The 26127-nt window shown below is 43.9% G+C and overlaps 1 protein-coding gene across 2 annotated transcripts in view; it reads left to right on the top strand.

The window, feature by feature from the left end:
- The window catches only part of TMEM240 (transmembrane protein 240), a 97510-nt gene that overhangs the window by 420 nt on the left and 70963 nt on the right, over nt 1–26127 (top strand). Inside the window, exon 2 of one of the 2 annotated variants that reach the window (XM_040325806.1) lies at nt 1073–1179. In XM_040325806.1, coding sequence (XP_040181740.1) covers nt 1073–1179 — 107 coding nt within the window. Of the gene's footprint in view, nt 1–1037; nt 1180–26127 lie in introns of both variants that reach the window. The other variant, XM_040325807.1, reaches the window with a different exon arrangement.

Raw genomic sequence — 26127 nt, 5'->3', positions numbered from 1 at the left:
ATGTGTATTTGTGTGTGTATATGTACGTGTGTGTGTCTGTATCTGTATGTATGTTTGTGTGTTGTGTATTTGTGTTTGTATCTGTATGTGTGTATGTATGTGTGTGTTGTGTGTGTGTGTATCTGTATATGTGTGGGTTTGTATCTGTATGTGTGTATGTTTGTATCTGTATGTGTGTGTCTATATCTGTATGTATGTGTGTGTTGTGTGTGTGTCTGTATCTGTATGTGTGTGTCTGTATGTGTGTGTTGTGTGTTTGTATATGTATGTGTGTATGTATGTGTGTGTTGTTTGTGTATCTGTATATGTGTGGGTTTGTATCCGTATGTGTGTATGTATGTGTGTGTGTTTGTATCTGTATGTGTGTGTCTGTATCTGCATGTATGTGTGTGTTGTGTGTGTGTCTGTATCTGTATGTGTGTGTCTGTATGTATGTGTGTGTTGTGTGTTTGTATCTGTATGTGTGTATGTATGTGTGTGTTGTGTGTGTGTTTGTATCTGTATGTGTGTGTTTGTATCTGTATGTGTGTGTCTGTATGTGTGTGTTGTGTGTGTGTTTGTATCTGTATGTGTGTGTGTCTGTATCTGTATGTGTGTGTCTGTATGTGTGTGTTGTGTGTGTGTTTGTATCTGTATGTGTGTGTGTGTGTTTGTATCTGTATGTGTGTGTCTGTATGTGTGTGTTTGTATCTGTATGTGTGTGTTGTGTGTTTGTATCTGTATGTGTGTGTTGTGTGTTTGTATCTGTATGTGTGTGTGGTGTGTTTGTATGTGTGTTTGTATCTGTATGTATGTCTGTATGTATGTGTGTGTGTGTATCTGTATGTGTGTGTGTATATCTGTATGTATGTCTGTATGTATGTATGTATGTATGTATGTATGTGTGTGTGTGTGTATCTGTATGTGTGTGTGTATATCTGTATGTGTGTGTGTGTGTGTGTGTGTGTGTGTCCTTTGCAAGAAGTGGTAGCGTTGTGATGACTGCTCCAGCAATTATTTTAGCCAGCAAACTAGAGTCAATGTTTTATTCCATCCAGAGTTGACCAGATGCCTTGGTTATGGGCTCTTACAGGCAATAGCTTGCTTGATGGACATGAACGCTCTTTTGGACCGATTTCACAATTATATCTTACCGCATTTAAGAGGGGAAGACCGGGTTTGTCACTGCAACTGTGGAAGGTGAGTCCCCCCCCTCCTTCTCCTCCTCCTCCTTCTCTTCCTCCTCCTTGATTGCATTTTGATCTGTCTTTGACTGCATCTGATAACACTGAGGATTGCCTGCTCTGCACTGGCCAGCCATGGGCGATTCAGCACCCTGGACAGCTCAGGCTCTCCTCTGCTCTGCACTGGCCAGCCATGGGCGATTCAGCACCCTGGACAGCTCAGGCTCTCCTCTGCTCTGCACTGGCCAGCCATGGGCGATTCAGCACCCTGGACAGCTCAGGCTCTCCTCTGCTCTGCACTGGCCAGCCATGGGCGATTCAGCACCCTGGACAGCTCAGGCTCTCCTCTGCTCTGCACTGGCCAGCCATGGGCGATTCAGAACCCTGGACAGCTCAGGCTCTCCTCTGCACTGCACTGGCCAGCCATGGGCGATTCAGCTCCCTGGACAGCTCAGGCTCTCCTCTGGCCAGCCATGGGCGATTCAGCTCCCTGGGCAGCTCAGGCTCTCCTCTGGCCAGCCATGAGCGATTCAGCACCCTGGACAGCTCAGGCTCTCCTCTGCTCTGCACTGGCCAGCCATGGGCGATTCAGCACCCTGGACAGCTCAGGCTCTCCTCTGGCCAGCCATGGGCGATTCAGCTCCCTGGGCAGCTCAGGCTCTCCTCTGGCCAGCCATGAGCGATTCAGCACCCTGGGCAGCTCAGGCTCTCCTCTGCTCTGCACTGGCCAGCCATGGGCGATTCAGCACCCTGGACAGCTCAGGCTCTCCTCTGGCCAGCCATGGGCGATTCAGCACCCTGGGCAGCTCAGGCTCTCCTCTGCACTGGCCAGCCATGGGCGATTCAGCTCCCTGGACAGCTCAGGCTCTCCTCTGCTCTGCACTGGCCAGCCATGGGCGATTCAGCACCCTGGGCAGCTCAGGCTCTCCTCTGCACTGGCCAGCCATGGGCGATTCAGCACCCTGGACAGGCTCTCCTCTCTAGGACGTTGCTTGTGTTTCTGTTATTCAGTCTTGTCTAGATTTTGAAGGCTCCTCACTCTCACCCCAGCAACCTTCCTTTGCATGGTCACACAACTGCAATTCAAAACAAGATTTCCCAGCAGCAGGCAAGCGCAGGATGCGGAGGGGGAATACAGATTCTCTGCCCCCCCCCCCCCATTTAACTGCCCATCTGGACTGGGGAAATTATAAAGCAAAATAAATTCTAAACAAAATGAGAAAAATTAATCCTGGTTTCAATTTTTCACAGCACAGTCTATGTATATAACGTATGCAACATACTGTAACCCAATCAGATTTCAACGGACACAAAGAAAGATGAGTTCTGATTGGCCGCTGTGTGTTATTGTTCTTTGCATGTTGCTCTTTGCCATATTAAATAATGTCTGCAGTATGTGCATGCTGTTTATATACATAGGATATTCATCTTTGGTTTAGCTAAAGAAACTTCCTATGATACCCCTGCGCTTGCCTGAGTCCACTATCTTCTGATGTGAGTTTGAGGCCTGCAAAAACACTAATGGTTAATATTGTGCTGTATTATTCACCTTACTTTGCATGGACTTTATGTTAAATGCATTGCAATACTAAATGCCTTGGCTTGCCATGACATGGATCAAGCCTGTATAGCAAACTAGAAAGCTTATACGTTTTTTTGGGGAGAAAAGGGTGTATACTGCAGATGTAATATACTTTGCATGCAAGAGTTCAGAATGATCCTTTTTTTTGTCTTAGTGGCAAGTGATATCTCACGGTAGGGTTAGGCTTATTAAACCGGGAGGCAAAAAGGTATATGCGAGGTACGGGGCAGATTGAAATTCATCTGCAGCAGAAGGCTTTGATGCCATCAGATTAGCAATGGGCAATAATATGGAGATGAACCCCCACTACAGAGCCAACCAAACAAGAGATACCCTCCAAGAGTCGTTTATTAGAACTTTTAGGGTCCGTCTATTACAAGATGTTTCACACAACTTTTACCCAGGATTCACTCAATTTTCCAGTTAGATTCCATGTGTGAATCCCAAGGGGAAGGTTGTGTGAAAACATTTGTAAAGACATATATATATATATTTATCAAACGCAACCCAACCTCTTGTGTTAAAAGGGAAATGATGCCGTATTTTATGTGAGCACATGGAGAGATGTCATAATAATGCTGAATATGGGGAAGCCAATGCTGACGTGTTTGTGCCGGTGCAAGGTTTTGTGTTGTCATCCCATTTTACTATCATTGAGTCACTGACTGAGATCAATTATGTGTGTATTAGGTGACCTGACACCTCACTGGCCACACGCTTGGTCTAGGTGGCTTTCCAAGTAGGATGATAGCCCCTAGAGCAGGGGTGGCCAACCAGTGGCCCAGGGGCCACATGTGGCCCGCGGAGCCCTCTGATGTGGCCTGCTCTGAAATGGTGGGTTGGCATGCCCAGATCGCAGGTTGCGACCCGCCATACCAAAACATCAGTGTTGTGAATTAAGCTGGTGGTAGAGGAAGAAAGCATCCCCATAGGCCGATGCTTCCTCTACAGCGTCAGCTTTTGCCACAGGTGGAGTCTATGGCAAAGATCAGCTAACCCGCAGGATAGACACAGGTGCACTACGCTGCACTCGTGGTGTGGGTAAACCACAGCACATCAATGTGAAAGCAGCCTTAGGCTCTTTTCACACGATCAGCCCGACCAAATGGGACCCCCGGTGCTTCCTCTACAGCATCAGCTTTTGCCACAGGTGGAGTCTATGGCAAAGTTCAGCTAACCCACAGGATAGAAACAGGTGCACCACGCTGTACCCATGGTGTGGATAAACCACAGCACATCAATTTGAAAGCAGCCTTAAGCCCTGTACACACGATCGGTCCATCCGATGAGAACGGTCTGATGGACCGTTTTCATCGGTTAACCAATGAAGCTGACTGATGATCAGTCGTGCCTACACACCATCGGTTAAAAAACACAACGACGTGCTGAAAAAAACAAAGTTCAATGCTTTCAAGCATGCGTCGACTTGATTCTGAGCATGCGTGGATTTTAAACCGATGGTTGTGCCTACTAACGATCGGTTTTTAACTATCGGTTAGGAATCCATCGGTTACATTTAAAACAAGTTGGCTTTTTTTTAACCGATGGATAAATAACCGATGGCGCCCACACACGATCGGTTTGGACCGATGAAAACGGTCTATCAGACCGTTCTCATCAGTTTAACTGATCGTGTGTACGCGGCCTTAGGCTCTTTTCACATGATCAGCCCAACCAAATGGGACCCCAGATGCTTCCTCTACAGCGTCAGCTTTTGCCACAGGTGGAATCTATGGCAAAGATCAGCTAACCCGCAGGATAGACACAGGTGCACTAGGCTGCACCCGCGTGGGTAAACCACAGCACATCAGTGTGAAAGCAGCCTTAGGCCCTTTTCACACGATCAGCCTGACCAAATGGGACCCTCAATTCACCTCTATAGAGTGACAGAGGTCTGTTTACGCCTGCCTACCTCCAATCCGAAAAACAGAAGGGAATTTTTCCCCTTCCATTTGGGTGGATCGGAGGGCCTATAGAGTAGCCGGGACCTGTCATCCGCCCGCTCCTCTCATTGTGGCCCTCGACTGGTTACCAAGTTGCTTAAGTGGCCCTCGCTTTTCAAAAGGTTGGGCACCCCTGCCCCAGAGCCTGAACCTTCAAAAACTAGGGAAGCTCTAATGTTTCTGTCCTGACATGTTCACTCTAAAGTCACTTCACTACGTTTTCATGTGACTTTCCAATTCGGACATACTGTACTTGCTTGTACAGTATAGATTCTCCTACTAACAAATTATGCTTGCAAACCAAGGTTTTACTGTAAAGGGAAATACTGTTCTTAAAGCATTAACACATATTGATAAGTTTGTTTACATTACGCCAATAACATTCACTTTTATTTTTTTACATTTGTTTTGAAAGACTATAGCTTTTGTTTAAAGTGGAGCTAAAGTCAGAAAATGATTTTTGGGCTCCAGCTTGTCCACTGTGCTGCATATTAAAATCTAGATGCTATAAAACAATCACATACATATACCCAACTTCTAAAGCAGGGTCCCACGGAGTCCAGCTGACTGCTGTTTTCACATCTGCTTTGTCACTACAAATTAGAGGCTCTGATTGGTTACCTCTTCTAATTCAGTCAATTAATGCCTCTGCCTCGGACAGAACCATGGAACAGGCATGGGTGTGAAGAAAGTACCCAACTGAACTCTGTGGGACTTTGCTCCAGAATAGGGATGAGCTTCGAGTCGAACATCGGCTGTTCGCTCGTTCGACGAATTTCGAACATTATGGGCCGTTTGCGACAAATTCCAGTGGCGCGTCATGGCCCATAATTCACTGCGGCATCGCAGTGCATTGCTGGCTGATGATTGGCCAAGCATGCACTATGACCTGCTTTGGTCAATCACAGCGCGGAAAAAAGGGAGAGCAATAATTGGCCAAGGCCAGGGTGGCTTAGGCCATTTATGTCTATGGGGATTTAGTATACGCCCCACACTATATAAGTCCGCCTGCGTGGCAGCCTTGTGTAGTGTGTTGTGGCGGTGGTTAAAGACAGACAGAGAGAGAGAGACAGCGTCATTTATTTTGAGTTAGATAGAGCAGGCAGGCGAGTCAGTTAGCTTCAGTTACAGTGTGTAGAGGATATACAGGTAGTGCAGAATTATTAGGCAAGTTGTATTTTTGAGGATTCATTTTATTATAGAACAACAACCACGTTCTCAATGAACCCAAAAAACTCATTAATATCAAAGCTGAATATTTTTGGAAGTAGTTCTTTGTTTTTTTTTTAATTCTAGCTATTTTAGGGGGATATCTGTGTGTGCAGGTGACTATTACTGTGCATAATTATTAGGCAACTTAACAAAAAAAAATATATACCCATTTCAATTATTTATTTTTACCAGTGAAACCAATATAACATCTGAACATTCACAAATATACATTTATGACATTCAAAAACAAAACAAAAACAAATCAGTGACCAATATAGCCACCTTTCTTTGCATGGACACTAAAAAAGCCTGCCATCCATGGATTCTGTCAGTGTTTTGATCTGTTCACCATCAACATTTCGTGCAGCAGCAACCGCAGCCTCCCAGACACTGTTCAGAGAGGTGTACTGTTTTCCCTTCTTGTAAATCTCACATTTGATGATGGACCACAGGTTCTCAATGGGGTTCAGATCAGGTGAACAAGGAGGCCATGTCATTAGTTTTTCTTCTTTTATACCCTTTCTTGCCAGCCACGCTGTGGAGTACTTGGACGCGTGTGATGGAGCATTGTCCTGCATGAAAATCATGTTTTTCTTGAAGGATGCAGACTTCTTCCTGTACCACTGCTTGAAGAAGGTGTCTTCCAGAAACTGGCAGTAGGACTGGGAGTTGAGCTTGACTCCATCCTCAACCCGAAAAGGCCCCACAAGCTCATCTTTGATGATACCAGCCCAAACCAGTACTCCACCTCCACCTTGCTGGCGTCTGAGTCGGACTGGAGCTCTCTGCCCTTTACCAATCCAGCCACGGGCCCATCCATCTGGCCCATCAAGACTCACTCTCATTTCATCAGTCCATAAAACCTTTAAAAAATCAGTCTTGAGATATTTCTTGGCCCAGTCTTGACGTTTCAGCTTGTGTGTCTTGTTCAGTCGTGGTCGTCTTTCAGCCTTTCTTACCTTGGCCATGTCTCTGAGTATTGCACACCTTGTGCTTTTGGGCACTCCAGTGATGTTGCAGCTCTGAAATATGGCCAAACTGGTGGCAAGTGGCATCTTGGCAGTTGCACGCTTGACTTTTCTCAGTTCATGGGCAGTTATTTTGCGCCTTGGTTTTTATAAAAGGTTCTTGCGACCCTGTTCACTATTTTGAATGAAACGCTTGATTGTTCGATGATCACGCTTCAGAAGCTTTGCAATTTTAAGAGTGCTGCATCCCTCTGCAAGATATCTCACTATTTTTGACTTTTCTGAGCCTGTCAAGTCCTTCTTTTGACCCATTTTGCCAAAGGAAAGGAAGTTGACTAATAATTCTGCACACCTGATATAGGGTGTTGATGTCATTAGACCACACACCTTCTCATTACAGAGATGTACATCACCTAATATGCTTAATTGGTAGTAGGCTTTCGAGCCTATACAGCTTGGAGTAAGACAACATGCATAAAGAGGATGATGTGGTCAAAATACTCATTTGCCTAATAATTCTGCACTCCCTGTATATGCATCCCAGGTGTTTTATATATATTTATACACTGTATTCAGTTTAGCTAGATCCGTTCTTGTATTTTCTTCCTAATATACTGACAGGCAGGCAGGTGATTGTGCTAACTGCAGTATTTTCACTTATTGTAATGTGTCCTTTGCACAGTGTGCACCTAAAGCTTACCTGAATACAATTGCTGGTGTTCTCATACAAATACAGGCAGGGACCTCCAGTATTTTGTTTTAGTGTCCTTTGCACAGGACCAGACATTACATTAAAGCCACAAGCAGTTTTAAATTACTTTTTTTCCTATAGAAATGTAATTTTGTGCAGGGATAGTTCTAAACACGGGAAACACACGCCACTTCACAGGCATACTATAGACACCCAGCAGGTACAATATTTAAAGGAATATTTCACTTTTGTTTTTACTTAAAGCATTATTAAAATCACTGCTCCCAAAAAAACAGACGTTTTTAAAACTTTTTTTGCAATGATACCTGTCACCTGGGGCAGGACCCGGGTCCCCAGACCCTTTTTAAGACAATAACTTGCATATTAGCCTTTAAAATGAGCACGTTCGAGTCCCATAGACTTTAATGGGGTTCTAAAGTTCGTGCAAACTTTCGGTCCGTTCGCAGCTTCTGGTGCAAACCGAACCGGGGGGGGGTGTTCGGCTCATCCCTACTCCAGAATACAGGTAACTGTTCATGGAGTGTTTAAGAAAATTGGGGAAGCTACAGACTTATATAGAATGTTTCAGTGCTTTAACTCACATCAACCAATCAGATTTAACCCCCTTAGCGGTATTACCAAGTCTGGCTCAGGGTGGAATTTCAGCACCAAAAGCGGTAACCCCGAGCCAGACTCAGGATCGCCTCGCAGTGTCCACAGGCAGAGTTTACTTACCTTGTCCCTGGATCCTGCGATGTCTCCCCGATGTGTGAGCGAGCTGTGTCCCCCTCGCTCGATTCACAATGCCCGTGTGCCGCCGAGCTCTGTTCCCTGTGACGTTACGACGCACGGGGCGGAGATCGGCACCAAATTCAAAAAAGTAAATACACACAATACAGCCAGTATATTGTAATCTTATAGATTACAGTACTGTATGAAATAAATACACCCCCCCCCCCTTTGTCCCTAGTGGTCTGCCCAGTGTCCTACATGCAATTTTATATAATAAAAAAATTCTTTCTGCCTGTCCCTTTACATCAAAAGTGGTTTTAGAGCAGCTAGAAAACAGGAATAATAAATTATAATCACTTGCAGAATTGAGCGATAGCGATTTGTGGGGAAATTCGTCATCAAACAATAAAAGTAATGACAGCAGCAATTCTGCAACTGAGCAAATTTCAGTGTTTTTGATTTGATTACATTATTGAATCATTTTTATTATAATTACATTAGTAATTGTTATATTTATTTATAGTTATTTATTATATTATAATTTATGATTTTGTTTTTCAAACTTTATCATACACAGGATGTCTACTAGACTCTTGTTTGGACAGATTTAAGTGAGTTATTCCTAAGAATTACAGGCCTACAATATAAAACGCCAAATTTCCATGAAAAATAATGGTACCGCTTTCAGCACCTAAAATCTAAAATAATCATACCGCCAGGGAGGTTAAACCTGAACTGGAAAATGACAGTACAAAAATAAAACTATGAATGTTATTGGTTGATTTGAGAAAATACAGATCGTTCTTATGGAGTACACATCATTTTAATTATAATTGAGAGCCATTGTTGGTCTGTCATAGGCATCCCAAACATAGTCTATTTCAACGTTTTAATCATAGTGGCTGTTCAGCATGTATCATGATTTCACAAGAGATGTCAAATCGTATGCTGGATCTTGCTCACTGTCAGATCCTTTTGATATGGGTGATTTTTAGCAAGTGCTGACTTTATTATTTTGCAATGACTTTTTTTATCAGTGCATTTTGTCTGGCCTTGTTCATAGCATAGTCATCCAGTTGGCTGGTTACCTTTATTCAGTTATATCAATCACTAAAAAGTTAGATCTGTATTTTTTAGTGAGGAGGTCAAATACTTGTGCCTTGCCTCTATTTTACATTAATGAAATCTCACATTCCATTTCTGGCTCATTCACAAAAACTGGGTCTATTGCCATGGCAGCCACATAGACTCCCTTTTATAGGAAACGAAAACAAGGTTTGCCTATTTTGGGCAACACCTCCATTATGCTCTAGTTTACATAAATGAGGTCTATCCTTTATTTTTATGCCACTCGTATGTACTGCTGAGCGTAGTTACAGCTGCATTTTTTTCTATTTCTATTCTATTTAAAAAAAAGAAAACATGAATATAACAGGCACATTGAATTAATTTGAATGGGTTGCCAACACCCAACAAGACAGCCCAAATGAGACATCAGCCATTTTTTCTAACAGGGCGCACCTCAACATATTATGTGCGTTGCAGTATTTTGCAGTGCAGTGTAGGTACATATGTTTCACTACGTTGGAGTACTCAATATGAACAACACTGCAACAAGGCACATACAGCAACATGTATAGAAGTAACACGCATAACTGGAATATATATATATATGACACTGGTTTACAAATAGCATTGGACTTTCAAATCAGAAAGCCCAGGTTTACCTTTAGCTTCAATGGCAGACTGTTTGATATCATTAGTTAAGATGTTGCCATCTGGGCTAGTATTGGGAGGGGAGCATCTCTTCTAAAAAAGGCTTGTAAACAAAAATTTCTATTTGGTTTACATGTAAAAAAAAGTTCACTTAGAACTAGAATTTTGTTAAAGGCAATTATTTGGGTGACTTTATTACAATAATTCGAGGAATCGTGCTAAGTAACACCTGGGAGCCTATTTTAGCCTAACATCTATAAAAACATAGGGCCAGATTCACAAAAGAGATACGACGGCGTATCTCCTGATACGCTGTCGTATCTCTGTTTCTAACTATGCGACTGATTCATAGAATCAGTTACGCATAGATAGGCAGAAGATCCGACAGGTGTAATGGACTTACACTGTCGGATCTTAGGATGCAGTACCGCGGCCGCCGCTGGGGGGAGTTCGCGTCGTAAACCAGCGTCGGGTATGCAAATTAGGAGTTACGGCGATCCACGAAGATTTTTCCCGTCGTTACGTCGTCGCGAGTGTTAGATTTCCGTTGCAAAGATAGGGCACCTTTAACATGGTGTAAAAGTACTCCACCATGTTAAAGTATGCCTGTCTTTCCCGCGTCGCTTTTGAATTTTTTTTAAATCTTTTATTTTTCCCGGCGTAAATCTTTTTTCATGTCGCGATTCACAAAACGTCGGCGCGTCGTAATTTCGAGGGGGAAGTCAGGGCCAGGCAAGCTTTGTAACTGTCGTGGGTCACCAAAGCTTTGCTTGCCAAAATAGCCCCGACTTCATAAAACCTGGGTATTGGGGGTTGCTGCAGTTGCCTGCACTTAATAGTCAGATCTATTTTTTTTTAATGATAGATTAATGTAATAAAATCTACAAAACCTGTAAAATGTATGTCTAGCCAGGGAAGCTCTGCTGGTTCTATACAGATCTGCTTCAGGGTTGGGGAAGCAACCGGCTCAGATTTAGTCCTGCAGAGAGACCAACAACAACCCAACCTCAACCTCTTATGGCTTGCCTGACATAACAACCTAAAATGGTCATAGTTAGGGCACGTGGCAGTACAGGGGCATTCAATTATTTTAATATGGGTGGAGCCTTTACTGTAGATGTGCTTTTTGGGTTGAACAGAGGTCACACGTGTTCCCCGGATGCCTGCTCATAAATGGTTAAAGAAATGTAAGTCTATAGTATAGTATGTTAGCTACAAATGCTAACCTCTTTCTAAAATGGCTAACTATCTGGCTGTCTCTACCATTGACAAATTTAGTTCAGGAAAGTCAGATAAAGTCAAAGCTCTCAATCTGCAAACTTGTTCCAGTTCAGCAAATCATAAAGTACTGAAGCCATTGGAAAAGAATGTTAGCAAGACAACCAGCATTTTCAGAGGGAGGTATGGAGGACATGCAATTCTTTTTCTTCCATGAGTGACCAACTGGAGGCCTCACCTCCATCAAGTGGGGGTGGGGGATCCCTAACCCAGTGTATGCTCCAACCAGATAATTGTAGAGCTTACACTTAACTTTACACAGTGAAAGGGAAAGAGGAAGCGTGAAGTCAGGGGAGTGTAAAGAGCTTAGGAACGGGAAAAGTAACAGAGAGAATCTATTGCTTTTGCTCTACATAGCAAAGAACATGTTCACGTTAAGGACATAAGTAGTAACATACTTACCGTAAGGCACATGCAGGCATATAATTATGTCAGAAGGGTAACAAGGCAGGACATGTATCTATGCAGGGTTTTCTTTTTTTGATTGGAATGTGGAGCACTAGTGAGCCCTGCATTCTGTGCAATCCGCACCCCTAAGCTTTGTGCAATACATACGTCTGAGCACTGCACAATGCACACCCCTGTGCCTTGTGCAATATACACTCCTGAACCCTGCACCCTGTGTGATATGCACTCCGGAACCCTGCGCCCTGTGTGATATACACTCCTGAACCCTGCGCCCTGTGTGAAATGCACTCCTGAACCCTGCTCCCTGTGCGATATGCACTCCTGAGTCCTGAACCCTTCATGATATCCACCCCTGAACCCTGCACCATATGCACTCCTGAGCCTTGTACTCTGTGCATTACATATTCCTAAACCTTGCACCCTGTGCGATATTCAGTTCTGAGCCCTGACTATACCCACCATTTGGAGTGGTGCCACATTACTTCTGTTCCCTGGAGGATGATATATAGCCACTTGCCAATATTTGTATTCATAATTAGACTTGCTAAACAGAATAATAATATCGCTTAGCATTATAAATTAATTGGTACCATGTTTTATTCTACATTAATGGAACTAAGTCCAGCACATATTTATAAGCTTCATGGAGCTTTCCTTTTTTAATTATAAGGTGACTTATTAAGGTAAGCATCACTCAGGAGCTACACAGAGGTACATTGGTTTTTAAGAAAACCTGTTTCTAGAAAACAAAGAAACTGCTAGTACTAGGTGACAGGAAGAACAAGAAGCTGGTACATACCTGTCTCTTTTTATATGTCTGGGGCCTTGTACACACGATCAGTCCAAACTGATGAAAACAGACTGAAGGTCCGTTTCATCGGTCCAAACCGACCGTGTGTGGGCGCCATCGGTCAGTTATCCTTCGGTCAAAAAAAATAGAACTTACTTTAAAATTTGACCGATGGACGCCTAACCGATCGGTCCAAACCAATGGTTAGTACGCAAAAGCATCGGTTCCAAACCCCCGCATGCTCAGAATCAAGTCGACGCATGCTTGGAAGCATTGAACTTCATTTTTCTCTGCATGTCGTTGTGTTTTACGTCATTGCGTTGGACTCGATCGGTTTTTGAACTGATGGTGTGTAGGCACATCAGACCATCAGTCAGCTTCATCGGTTAACCGATGAAACGGACCTTCAGTCCGTTTTCATCAGTTTAGACTGATCGTGTGTACAAGGCCTTAGGCCTCGTACACACGACCGAGAATGTGGTCGTAAAAGAAACATAGTTTTCCTCGACGAGTTCCTTGTCAGGCTTGTCGAGAATCTTGTCATGCTTTCTTTGCATACACACTGTCAAGACAAAATCTCGTTGTTCTCAAATGCGGTGACGTACAACACGTACGACGGCACTATAAAGGGGAAGTTCGATTCCACTGGCACCACCCTTGGGGCTGCTTTTGCTAATCTCATGTTACTGCGTGTTTAGTAAAAGTTTGGTAGGAGACGATTTGCACTTTTCAGTCTGTTACAGCGTGACAAATGTGCTATCTCCATTACGAACGCTACTTTTACCGAAGGTGCGCTCCTGTCTCATACTTTATTCTGAGCATGCGCGGGTTTCTAAACATACACACGAATGTGTTTTTGGTTGTAAACCAGCCCGACGAGAAACACGGCGAGGAAATTGAGACTCCCGACGAGAAAAAAGAGAACTTGTTCTCTTTTTTTTTTGTCGAGAACCATGACAGTTTTCTCAGCGAAAAACATACACACGACCGCTTTCCTCGGGAAAAAAGCTCTGCCACCAAGTTTCTTGATGGATATTGTCGAGGAAAACAGTCGTGTGTACGAGGCCTCACTTTCTGAAGCTGCTAAACTAGGGAAGTTAAGTGTGCAAATTTTGACTTTGCTGTAAGTCAGGGCCCAGGCACTCCCCTGTATCCCACAATGCTATGTAAGCACCTCAGAATCTTGAAGACTTGTGCATTATAATACGGTATGTGCCTATGTTCTGACTTGGGAAGAAATCAAGTTTTGCATGTGATCTGGGGTCTCCTGGAGGGGCACAGGAGAATAATATTAACAAGCATATGGTATATAAAAGCACCTCAAGATACCTCCTGTCTTATAGTAATGCCAGGTTGCAGAATATTTTCCAGCAAAAGGCGTACTTTATCCGTAGTCAGGGGGCAGGCTACTAAGATGAGGTTATATGGATTAATCTATCAATAATATTGATGGAAGCTCTGAGTTCTAGGACAGCCATATAGTAAAGGGGTTGCAATTCCACAAATACAAAGCAGAATCCTGAAGCCACAGAAGGCAGGGGGAATTTATGTTCAGCTGTGCAGTAAATACATCAAGTGGTCATTGTGGATAATGGGGCTTGCAGCTTAGTCAACAAAGCATTGGTGTATAAACATGACAATATTTAATTCTCTTTCAGTGAATGCCTCCCCCATTCATGTCTAATGGAAATTCTGCACCCAGGATAAGTTCATCATTTACATAGTTACCCATATCACAGGGTTCACAGCCTATGTCAATCCAGTAACTATAAGAAAACACAATTCTGACACTTGAGGTAGAGGATTATCCCATTTCATGGTGATCACAGTACCAAAACCATTATAAAATAGTTCAGTGTTTGAGCAGTTGGATCAGCAATTTTAGCACCATTTTTTTTGCTTTAAGTGCCAATGCTTCCGGCATTGGATAAGGTAAGGATGCCAATTTACTGTTGGGGATTGGATAAGGAGTTAGGTTTGACACGTTTGTGCTTGGTGCAGGGGGTAGAGCACTGGTAGTTTTTGGTGCAGGTCTGCCAATTCTGAAAATGTATTTAAACTCTGCAGTACCCCTACTAAAATGAAAATAGGACAATAAAGAACCTCTAATGCGGCATACACATGACCATTTTTAATGTCATGGGGGTAGATTCAGGTACTGCTGCGCACTTCTTACGGAGGCGCAGCGTTACGTTTTTACGCTACGCCTCCGTAAATTAGTTGCGCTACGCTTGATTCAGGAAGCAGTAGCTCCGTAATTTGCGGAGGCGCTCCGTAAAAATGGCCGGCGTAAGCGCGCGTAATTTAAATGATCCCGTAGGGGGCGTGGATCATTTAAATTAGGTGCGTTCCCGCGCCGAACGTAGTGCGCATGCTCCGTCGGGAAACTTTCCCGACGTGCATTGCGGCAAATGAAGTCGCAAGGACGTTATTTGCTTTAACGTGAACGTAAATGGCGTCCAGCGCCATTCACAATTCACTTATGCAAACGACGTAATTTAAAAAAAAACGCAACGCGGGAGCGACGGGTAGACTTAGCATTGGCTGCCCCTGCTAATAGCAGGAGCAGCCTTACGCGGAACCCGACGAACGCAAACGACGTAAAATGCGTACACAGGGTGCGCGTAGGGTTGTGAATCGGCGTGAGTATGCAATTTGCATACTCTACGCTGACCACTACGGGAACGCCACCTAGCGGCCATCGTAAGAATGCAGCCTACGATACGACGGCATAAGAGCCTTATGCCAGTCATATCTTAGGCTGCAGTCAGCGTAACGAGCTTTCTGAATACAGAAAAGTCATTACGCCGGCGCAACTAAGCAATTGCGCTGCGTAACTATGGTTACACAGACGCAATTGCTTACTGAATCCACCCCATGGAAAAAACTGTGTTTTTCTCGACGTGATTCTTGTCAAGCCTGCCTTGCATACACACGATCGTGAAAAAAAATGCTCGAGCAAAGCGCGGTGACGTACAACATGTACGACGGCACTATGAAGGTGAATTTAGATTCGAATGACACCACCCTTTGGGCCTACACACAATCGTTTTTAATGACCAATTTAAAAAATTGCATTTTTCTTGTCATGAAAAATGGTCGTGTGTACGCGGCATGACACATAACACTCCTCCATCTGAACACTTAAAGGGTCACTAAAGGCAAACTTTATTTTTTTTTAAAATAACAAACATGTTATACTTACCTACACTGTGCTGCTCGTTTTGCACAGAGTGTCCCCTAACCCTGGGGTAGATTCAGGTAGCAATTACGCCTGCGTATCCATAGATACGCAGCGTAATTGCTAAGTAGCGCCGGCGTATCAACTTTCTGTATTCAGAAAGCTTGATACGCCGACTGTAGCCTAAGATACGACTGGCATAAGGCTCTTATGCCGTCGTATCTTAGGCTGCATTCTGACGCTGGCCGCTAGGTGGCGTTCCCGTAGTTGTCAGCGTAGAGTATGCAAATTGCATACTCACGCCGATTCACAAACGTACGCGCGTCCGGCGGTCGTGTTTTACGTCGTTTGCGTTCGTCGCTTTCGTCGTAAGGCTGCTCCTGCTATTAGGAGGCGCAGCCAATGGTAAGTATAGACGTCGTTCCCGCGTCGCGATTTTCGAAATTTACGTTGTTTGCGTAAGTGGATCGTGAATGGCGATGGACGCCATTTACGTTCACGTCGAAGCAAATGACGTCCTTGCGACGTCATTTACCGCAATGCACGTCAGGAAATTTTCTCGACGGAGCATGCGCAGTACGTTCGGCACGGAAACGCGCCTAATTTAAATGATCCACGCCCCCTACAGGATCATTTAAATTACGCGCACTTACACGGCCTCTTTTACGAAACGCCGCCGCAAATTACGGAGCAAATGCTTCGTGAATGAAGCTTAGCTCAAATAATTTATGGAGGCGTAGCGTAAAAACGGTACGCTGAGCCGCCGTAGCAGTGCGCGCCCCTACCTGAATCTACCCCCCTGTCTTCTAGGGTCCCTCGGCGGCTGTCTGAGCTCCTCCTCGCAAAAGCTTTCCACCTTCATGCGAGGGAGCTCGCATGGTGGAAAGCTTTTTTAATGCATAGGATGCATTAAGGTAAAAAAAACATTTACCTTTACAACCCCTTTAATACATAACCTAATCCCTAAATGAGCCTTTATACTGAATTATTGCCCCCTAAAGTGTATGCAAAGGTAAAACTTATTTTTTTTACATTTTTGGTTAGAGAGGGAAGGATTTACACCTTCTGGCAGGTTTCTGCTGCTAGTAATAAAGGAAAATAAATAAAATCCTGTGACACTGTTACTTCTATATATTACTTATCCTAATAGCAATTTTTAATCAAATAATATTTTATTGCAGAAACATGTCATTAAACAAACACCCATTAAAAGAGAGAGTCCTAAAAATACTCCCTCCCAACTCCTAACACCTACTGTATGCTGACTAACCTGTGTAAAAAAATATGTAAATAATTACTTATTTTCAGCCTGCTCCAGTCCGTGTCATGTGAACCGCCCACCCACGTCAGTCAGTGGTGGCTGCAGGGGAGAGGAGGGAACACCAACAACAGATGGGCCATATACCAGCCTACTTAATGGCCCTGTAATCTGTTTTTCATAAGAAAAAATGTACTGTGTTTTTCTACATCTATGTTTTTTTCTCCCCTTCTCCCTCATTTCTGTTTGTTCAGATTGGGCAAATGTACACTAGTTGTGGTCATGTGCACTGCTCTATGCACACTACAAATCCTATAATCCGTAGTCCCTAGTCCATCTCAGGAGCGGGCACAAGAGAGTTGTTGTTCCTTTATACAGTGGAACCAAGGAGAACAAACAAAACCACCCCCTAACAGAAGGTCAGATCACAACACTGAATTTAGAGGAGAATAAAATCAAATTTAATTTAAAATATAAACTTGAACAGATTTTTTTTTTAACAAGCATTTAATGTCACTTTAGGTACATTAAATATTTACAGTATAACCTACCTGAGTGTCACCCAGAGAAAAAATATGATTTTTTTTGTCCCATATAGTTTTGCTTCATTAAAAGGTTAATGAATGCAAAATGACTCTAATCTAAATATATAAATGTTTAACAAATTACATATAAAAAACTGCTGCTCCCCTTAAAAAAGTGTTATACACTCCCAATGACAATTATAGTGAATTTAGGGGTTACCCTACAATATGATTAGTTGCCAGCCTCCCTATTTTAAGATGCCCCCCTGCTGCTGTTAGTAAAAAAAACTAAAATTTTAAATAATTCGCTGCCAGCCTCTCTCTTTTAAGCTGCCGTCCTGCACTGTATAATTGTTTGTTGAAATCAAAGGGCCAGATTCACGTAGAATCGCCCTACGCTGCGGCGGCGTAACGTATTACATTTACGTTACATCGCCGCAAGTTTTCAGCGTAAGTGCTTGATTCACAAAGCACTTGCCTGTAAACTTGCGGCGGCGTAGCGTAAATCCGCCCGGCGCAAGCCCGCCTAATTCAAATGGGGCGGGGACCATTTAAATTAGGCGCGTTCCCGCGTTTCGACGCGGGAACGACGGCCATACTTAACATTGGCTAGACCACCTAGAGGGCTGCTTTAGTTTTACGCGGTGTATCTCTATGGAAACGACGTAAATTTACAGCGACGGGCAAAGCGGACGTTCGTGAATCGGCGTAACTAGTTATTTGCATATTCTACGCCGACCGCAATGGAATCGCCACCTAGCGGCCGGCCTAGAATTGCAGCCTAAGATCCGACAGGTGTAAGTCACTTACACCTGTCAGATCTTAGGGCTATCTATGCGCAACCTGATTCTATGAATCAGGCGCATAGATACGACAATCGTATCTCAGAGATACGATGGAGTATCAGGAGATACGCCGTTGTATCTCTTTTGTGAATCTGGCCCAAAGCCTCTAAATACCCTTTGTGATGTATTTTCAGGCTGGTCACGTGACTACCAGCCACTCTAATACTTCAATCCAGGGCTACAGTGGGAGGGACCAAAATCTCCCCCTGACGTCAGTTGGGAGGTCAAGTGACCACCAAGCTGGCCGCTCGTCCCCTCCTGGTGTACCCCTGGACCGGAGTAGGAGAGCAACTTGTAGTCATGTGACCGGCCTGAAGATACATCACAAAAAGACATTTAGAGGCTTTGGTTCTAACAAACACTTATACAGTGCAGGATGGCAGCCTAAAAGAGAGGGGCTGGCAGCGAATTTTTATTTACAATTTTTATTTTTTTACTTATAGCGGCGAGGGGGGGGGGGGTAAAGTACACAGTGACGCAGACTCTCGAGCTGGCATACAGGGAGAGCTGAGAGGAGACACAGCGGATGATAGAGGCAGGTAAACTGACCACGGTGTCAGGGCTCAGCAGTCATGATAAACCATGGTCAGTTTACATGGGGGCGGGCAGAACCAGACAGAATTGGCCACGTTTTTACAGCTTCCAGAGGGGCAGATTAGACAGCGCAAGCACTGTGCTGTTTAACCTGCTATAAGGGAACATGATCTTTTTTTTTTTTTAGGGCTACAAACACTTTGGCCCAGATTCACAGAGAGCAAGGCGCACATTGCGCCGCCGTAGAGTAACCACCGTACGCTACGCCAACGCAGTGCAGAGAGGCAAGCATTGCATTCAGCAAGCCAGTGTTCCCAACCCTGCGCCAGCGTGGCGTGGGTTTCGAATGCGTACGCCGGCGTAGTGGAAGTGGGCATGACCCCATGCAAATGATGGGCCAAGCGCCAGACAGGTACGTATCACAAACTGGACGCACCCCTCTGCGCCTGCTCATATCCACGCCGGCACAACTGCCTAAGCTACGCTGGATCACTGCGTACGCCGTGAACATAACGTACGCCCAGCCAGACACACGTCCAATGCACAATACGCCGGCTTGTGCTCCCTGGTGCAGACCTAAGCATGTCTGTTGCTGGGTTGCACCTCCTTTATGGGGAATAACTTTACGCCGGACGTACAACTTACGCGCATCCAAGTAGACTGACCCTTTTAAAAACACACAATTTTGTTTTTTCAAATAGCAATTTTTATTAATTTGCATCAAAAATAAGAACTTGGTACAGGAACGTACAGGGAACACAAGCGCAATGTCCACACTAGACATCAACATGAATGTAGAAACAATATTCAGCAATCCTACAATTGGTACTAGAGGATATACCCGGGTCAACAAGATAACATCTAGAGAACAGTGTGGCTTGCATTAAATCTTTGATAACAAGATATTATAACTTATACCAAAACCTGGATAGTAAAGAGACAGAAAGGAAAGGAAAAGGAGAGAAAGGGGTCGTTACCATAGCTGGTTTAGTGTTTTAATTTAAGGTGGATCCTCCTGAAGATGCCACAGCTCACAAACTCTATTGTGAGATTCAAATCTATCCTGTAGTCTGGCAGTCATTTTCTCCATCAACTCCACGGGCCAGATTCACAAAGGACTTACAACGGCGTACCTCCATGTACGCCTATGTAAGTCCGAATGTGAGGCGTTGTATCTCGGCGCCTGATTCAAAGAATCAGATACGCCAGAATTTGTCTAAGATACGACTGACGTAAGTCTCTTACGCCGTCGTATCTTAGGTGCATATTTACGCTGGCCACTAGGGGCGCTTCCGTATATTTCTGCGTCGAATATGCAAATTTGCTAGATACGCCGACTCACAAACGTACTTGCGCCCGGCGTATTAATATACGCTGTTTACGTAAGGCGTACGACCGGCGTAACTTTACCCCTCATAAAGCAGGGGTAAGTCATGTTAAGGTATGGACGTCGGAAACGTCGGAACAGCGTCGTATTTTTCGTCATTTGCATAAGTCGTACGTGAATGGGGATAGGCGTAGGTTACGTTCACGTCGACTAAGCATTGAGCTGGCGTAACTTAGGGAGAAAATTCTATGTGATACTGAGCATGTGCGCGCATGCGCCGTTCGTTAGGCGCGTCATTTACGTGGGGTCACGATTTATTTCCATACAACACGCCCCCTACCAGCCTACTTTGAATTACGCGGGCTTACGCCGGCCCATTTACGTTACGCCGCCGCAACTTACGGAGCAAGTGCTTTGTGAATACTGCACTTGCCTGTCTAAGTTGCGGCGGCGTAGCGTAAATAGGATATGCTACGCCCGCACAAAGATGCGCCCAGATACGTGAATCTGGCCCCACATCTTTAATTCTAGCGTATAAAGCTTCCTGGGAGGGAGGAGGACACTGTTTCCAATATAGAGCAATGAGACCCCGTGTAGCTGTAAGGAGATGATTAGGGATGAGCCGAACACCCCCCCGTTCGGTTCGCACCAGAACTTTCAAACGGACCGAACGTTCGCGCGAACATTTAGAACCCCATTGACGTCTATGGGACTCGAACTTTCGAATTCAAAAGTGATAATTATAAAGCCTAATATGCAAGTTACTGTCGTAAAACGTCTTGGAGAACCCGGGTCTTGCCCCAGGGAACATGTATCAATGGAAAAAAAGTTTTAAAAACGGTCGTTTTTTCTGGAGCAGTGATTTTAATGATGCTTAAATTAAAAAAAAAAAATTTTAAAAATTCCTTTAAATATTGTACCTGCTGGGTGTCTATAGTATGCCTGTGAAAACATCTTTGAGAACCCGGGTCTTGCCCGAGGGAACATGTATCAATGGAAAAAAAGTTTTAAAAACGGTAGTTTTTTTCATCATTGGTATCATTGGTATCCACTTCAGGACTCCTGAAAAAACGGTCTTTTTTCCATTGATACATGTTCCCTTGGGCAAGGCCCGGGTTCTCAAAGACGTTTTCACAGGCATACTACACCCATCAGGTACAATATTTAAAGGATTTTTTTTTTTTTTTTTTTATTTAAGCATCATTAAAATCACTGCTCTTGAATCTTTAGGTGCAAACTACAGAGCACAAGTGTAATACACACCAAGTAGGTTTAGGTGCAAACTATAGAGCACAAGTGCAGTAAACACCAAGTAGGTTTAGGTGCAAAGTAATGAGCAAACTTGCAGTATACACCAAGTAGGTTTAGGTGCAAAGTAATGAGCACACTTGCAATATACACCAAGTAGGTTTAGGTGCACTGAGCACGAGGGCAATACAACACGTGAGAAGAACACTGCTGCTAACACAATCAACTGCCTGACGGATTAGGAAGAACTAATCTAACTAAACTATACAGTGTATAAATATATGTACAACACCTGGGATGTATATATATCCTCTACACACTGTAAATTTAACTGACTAGCCTGCTTGCTCTATCTAGCTAGAAAAAAAGACAATCTCTCTCTCTCTCTGTCTGATCAGTAACCATCGCCGGAACAAACTACACGAGGCCGCCCTGCAGGCGGCCTTTTATAGTGTGGGGCGTGTACTAAAGCCCTGAGCCATAATTGGCCAAAGCCACCCTGGCTTTGGTCAATTACGGATCTCTTTACTGACGGCGCTGTGATTGGCGAAGCATGCGGGTCATAGAGCATGCTTGGCCAATCATAAGCAAGCAATGTCGCAGTGAATTATGGGCCGTGGCGCGTCACTCGAATTTGGCCCGTTTTGTTCGTATTTCGACGAACTATCGAACATACGATGTTCGAGTCGAAAATACGTTCGACTCGAACACAAAGCTCATCCCTAGAGAGGACCTGTGAGCTTTAGGGATGTTATGCAGAGGGAGACCTAACAGAGGAGATTTTGGTGTCATCGGGATAGTTCCTCCAAAAAGGCCATCCAATAGCAGATGAACAGAATGCCAAAAAGGGACAATCAGTGGGCAGCTCCAAAATATGTGAAGCTGGGTACCCTTATCCCCAAGACAACGCCAGCAATGGTCAGAACGAGTGGGGTAGATGGAGTGGAGTACATCCGGTGTCATGTACCAAAAATAAAGGATTTTATACACATTTTCCCTATACAAAGTACAAAGGGAACTTTTAGCAGCCTGAGGCCCCGTACACACGACCGGATCTGTCCGCTGAAACTGGTCCGACGGACGAGTTTCAGCGGACAGATCCGGTCGTGTGTAGGCCCGACCGGACAATTGTCTGGCGGATCGGACAGTTTCCAGCGGACAAAAATTCCTTAGCATGCTAAGAAATCTGTCCGCTGGAAACCTGTCCGTCGGACGTGTTCGGTCGTCTGTACAGACTCACTGGACACATCCGACTGACCGTGAAATGCGTGCGTGAAAGCTTTGAACTTCCAGGGCTGCCCACGTCGCCGCGTCATCATCGCGGCGACGGCGCGGCCACGTCCCCGCGTATTGTTTACGTGCGGATTTCTGTCTGATGGTGTGTACAACCATCAGACAGAAATCTCCGGGCGGACATGTCCGCTGAAAACGGTCCGTCGGACCGTTTTCAGCGGACTGTCCGTCCGTGTGTACGAGGCCTGAGACCAAATCATCTGTCAATCCTCTAGAGATAACTCAGCTAGTAACACCCTCTCTCAATGTAAGAATGTTTGCCTTGGAGTTGGATGGAGTGAACGTTCAATAATTTTTATATATCAAAGATCATTCCCCTCCATGCTTTACCTTCTAAAATAATACGCTCGAAAGGGGAAGGAGCAGAGAATTGCAGATTGGGGGTTATAGATTGAGCATAATGACAGATCTGTAGATACCCGTAATGCACTTGGCGGGGTAGTTCAAATTTATCCTGTAATTTAGCAAATGGCAGAAGTTTTCAGGAACTAAATGATCAAAATTAAACAAATTGCTCAACGCCCAAAAAGGACATGGAGTACGTGAGGCTGGAAGGCATCTCGGGGGTGTACAGAAAGGAGGTGATCAATGACTTTTCAGAGGCGAGGGTATGTTGATGGGATAGAGTGCGCCAAAGCATCCTGAGGTGGGAAACAGTCCCCAATAGTCGACTAGGGGCTACCTCCGCATTCGCATTCCAAAGTAAACTGTTGGGGTGTATTGGGGCTAACCACAACTTCTCAATTTCTGTAAATGTATTAAATAAACGTTGGGTAAACCAAGAAACAATTGCTGAAAGTTGGGTCGCTAGATAGTATTTTATAACATTGGGGAACGCCAAACCATCGTCAGAGCGTGATGCCAAAAACACACGATTTTATTGTGAGGCTTCTGATGACTAAGTGAAAGAGATGCAACTCTGCAATTACTAAGTCATAAGTGATTCTTGATGTGTAAAACTTAAATAAAGTACATTTGGCTGCCCATCAACTAAATTCGGTTCACACCAACATCTGCAGGGAGGCAGAAAAATAAATAATAATTTTTATAATGGAGTTATAATGTAGCACACTTAAAAAACTGCCGCGCTGTCAGGAAGTCTTGGAAGGCATAGCGGCAGGAATATGTGAAACAAGGAGATAATTACTGGCTCGCAAACATCTCCTACAAGGCCTTTGGAACGTAATTTTAGGAAATCCTCTCACCCGCTCACCTTAATTCACATAGTGGAGGTGTAATTGTTATCTAATCAGATAGCTTTATGTCTAAACAACATGGTTATATCAAATCTGAGGGTGTTGATGCCTATTGACATACAAGTGCTGGAAGCATATCAAAGCCTGCAAATGACAATACATTTAAATTCAGGCATATAAATTAATCTATAGCTGTGTAGCCAGTCAATTTACCAAAATCAGCCATTTTTAAGCCCCATATACACAATCAGAAAATCATTAAAAAATACTGCTTTCAAAGTGATCGTGAGATAATCTGATCGTTAGTACACAGCTTTCGTCCAAAATTTTCCAAAGGGACAAACACGGAAATTTTTCTTGTATGATAACAGATCGTACTATTGCATTTAATCAGTAGAGTTTTCATCCGGAAATCCCCACCTGTATGACAAAACCACCTTTAGCACAAATTCCCCCCAACTTTAAGAAGCAATACAACTTTAAGAATAACCTGCCCCCAGCCTGGAGATATTTTTAATAATCCCTTGGGCACGGGATCTATTAATGGAAAGATGACAATGGTTTCACTAACACCATGGGATCTTTGTATTGAGGATTTACTTTGTGAATTTTCGTGTAAAAGTCACAATAAATATCTGTAATGCTTGTAATATGTCTGTAATGTCAATTTCTCTTTATTGCTTTTCACTGGGTGAATCCTAAGAGAAAATTGCATTCCCAATAGAAATAAACATTCAACCAGACGAGTTAAAGAACACATGATTGATAGAGAAAATAGCCTAACACTATAGGCTAAGAACATTCAACCAGAAGAAGAAATATAATAATATGAGAGAGACCTCTCCACTGCGTACAAAATGTACGGAGATCCTATGCCAACAACAATAAATGGGTGTTCGGCTGAGTAAACCTCCTGCTGCTGTGGGATGTTAAACATTTAGCAGTAATATCACCACCCCTGCTAAATGTGACAGGTTCCTGATTAGGGCTCCTGGTTGTTAGGGAGCTGGCACACAGCGGCGTCCTAACAACCAGTCACTCATCACTGCTTGGCACTTTCAGCAGTCAGCCAGGGATTTCCTGTTGACAGGTGAATAGTACCCGCTAAAGTAAAGAAATGGGCGGGGTTTCCCAGGTGATGTAATATGTGGACCTGACCATATATGTTAAAGGAGTTGTAAAGGCAGAAGTTTTTTTTATCTTTATGCATTCTATGCATAAAGATAAAAAAAACTTCTGTGCGTAACAGCCACCCCAGCACCCCCGAATACTTACCTGAGTCCCATCTCTCTCCAGCGATGTCCACTAATATCAAAGCCACGCGGGACACTCCTTCTGATTGGCTGAGACACAGCAGCAGGGCTATTAGCCCCCATGACTGTCAATCAAATTCAGTCAGCCAATCAGGGAGAGAGGGGGCGGATCCACGCTCCATGTCTGAATGGACACACAGAGCTGTGACTTGGCTTGGGTGCCCCCATAGGAAGCTGCTGACTGTGGGGGCACTCAATAGGAGGGAGGGGCCAGGAGCAGCAAAGAGGGACCCGAGAAGAGAAGGATCCGGGATGCTCTGTGCAAAACCATTGCACAGAAGAGGTGAGTATAACATGTTTGTTATTTTTATTTTTTTAAACAAGATGTCACCATGTTCCATTTAGCATTAAGCTAGCACTTCAAAGTGAACTTGTGTATACTGCTACTGTCCCATATGGTTCTATACATTCCATGTTCACCTGCTGCATAATTATACTCAGGCTCTTGGCCAATCGTGTTTCATGGTAATTTATCCAATCTGGCCTTGTTCTGCTGTACTGCTGAAGTTGCCCTGATTGATAATGCAAAGTCGTAAATTTTCATTGCACAAAGTATCTGATATTGATTGTCTCTACTGAGTTCAATAGGCAAGACAATTAATTTGTGGATTTAGAAGATCATTGGGAGACTTTTGTATATGAATGCAGCTAAAGATTTAGATGAAAGAAGAACTGCAACTAAGCAGCTAAAACCATAGTTGAAAATTATATATATGATATATAAATGTACAGAGATCGTATGCCAACAACAATAAATGGGTGTTCGGCTGAGACAGGATAATTGTAATTTTTCAGTCACAACTCAGATTTGCAAACCTCGTGCCACACTGTACAGACAGGTGATGACACCACTATTCAAGCAGCCTGTAGCAATGCAGCTTCCTGGGTCACCCTACTGTTACCATGTTCCTTTTACCAACTCTAA

The sequence above is a fragment of the Rana temporaria genome, chromosome 10, assembly GCF_905171775.1.
Source record: "Rana temporaria chromosome 10, aRanTem1.1, whole genome shotgun sequence".
Taxonomy (NCBI): Eukaryota; Metazoa; Chordata; class Amphibia; order Anura; family Ranidae; genus Rana; species Rana temporaria.
This window is presented reverse-complemented; position numbering and strand designations above follow the sequence as displayed.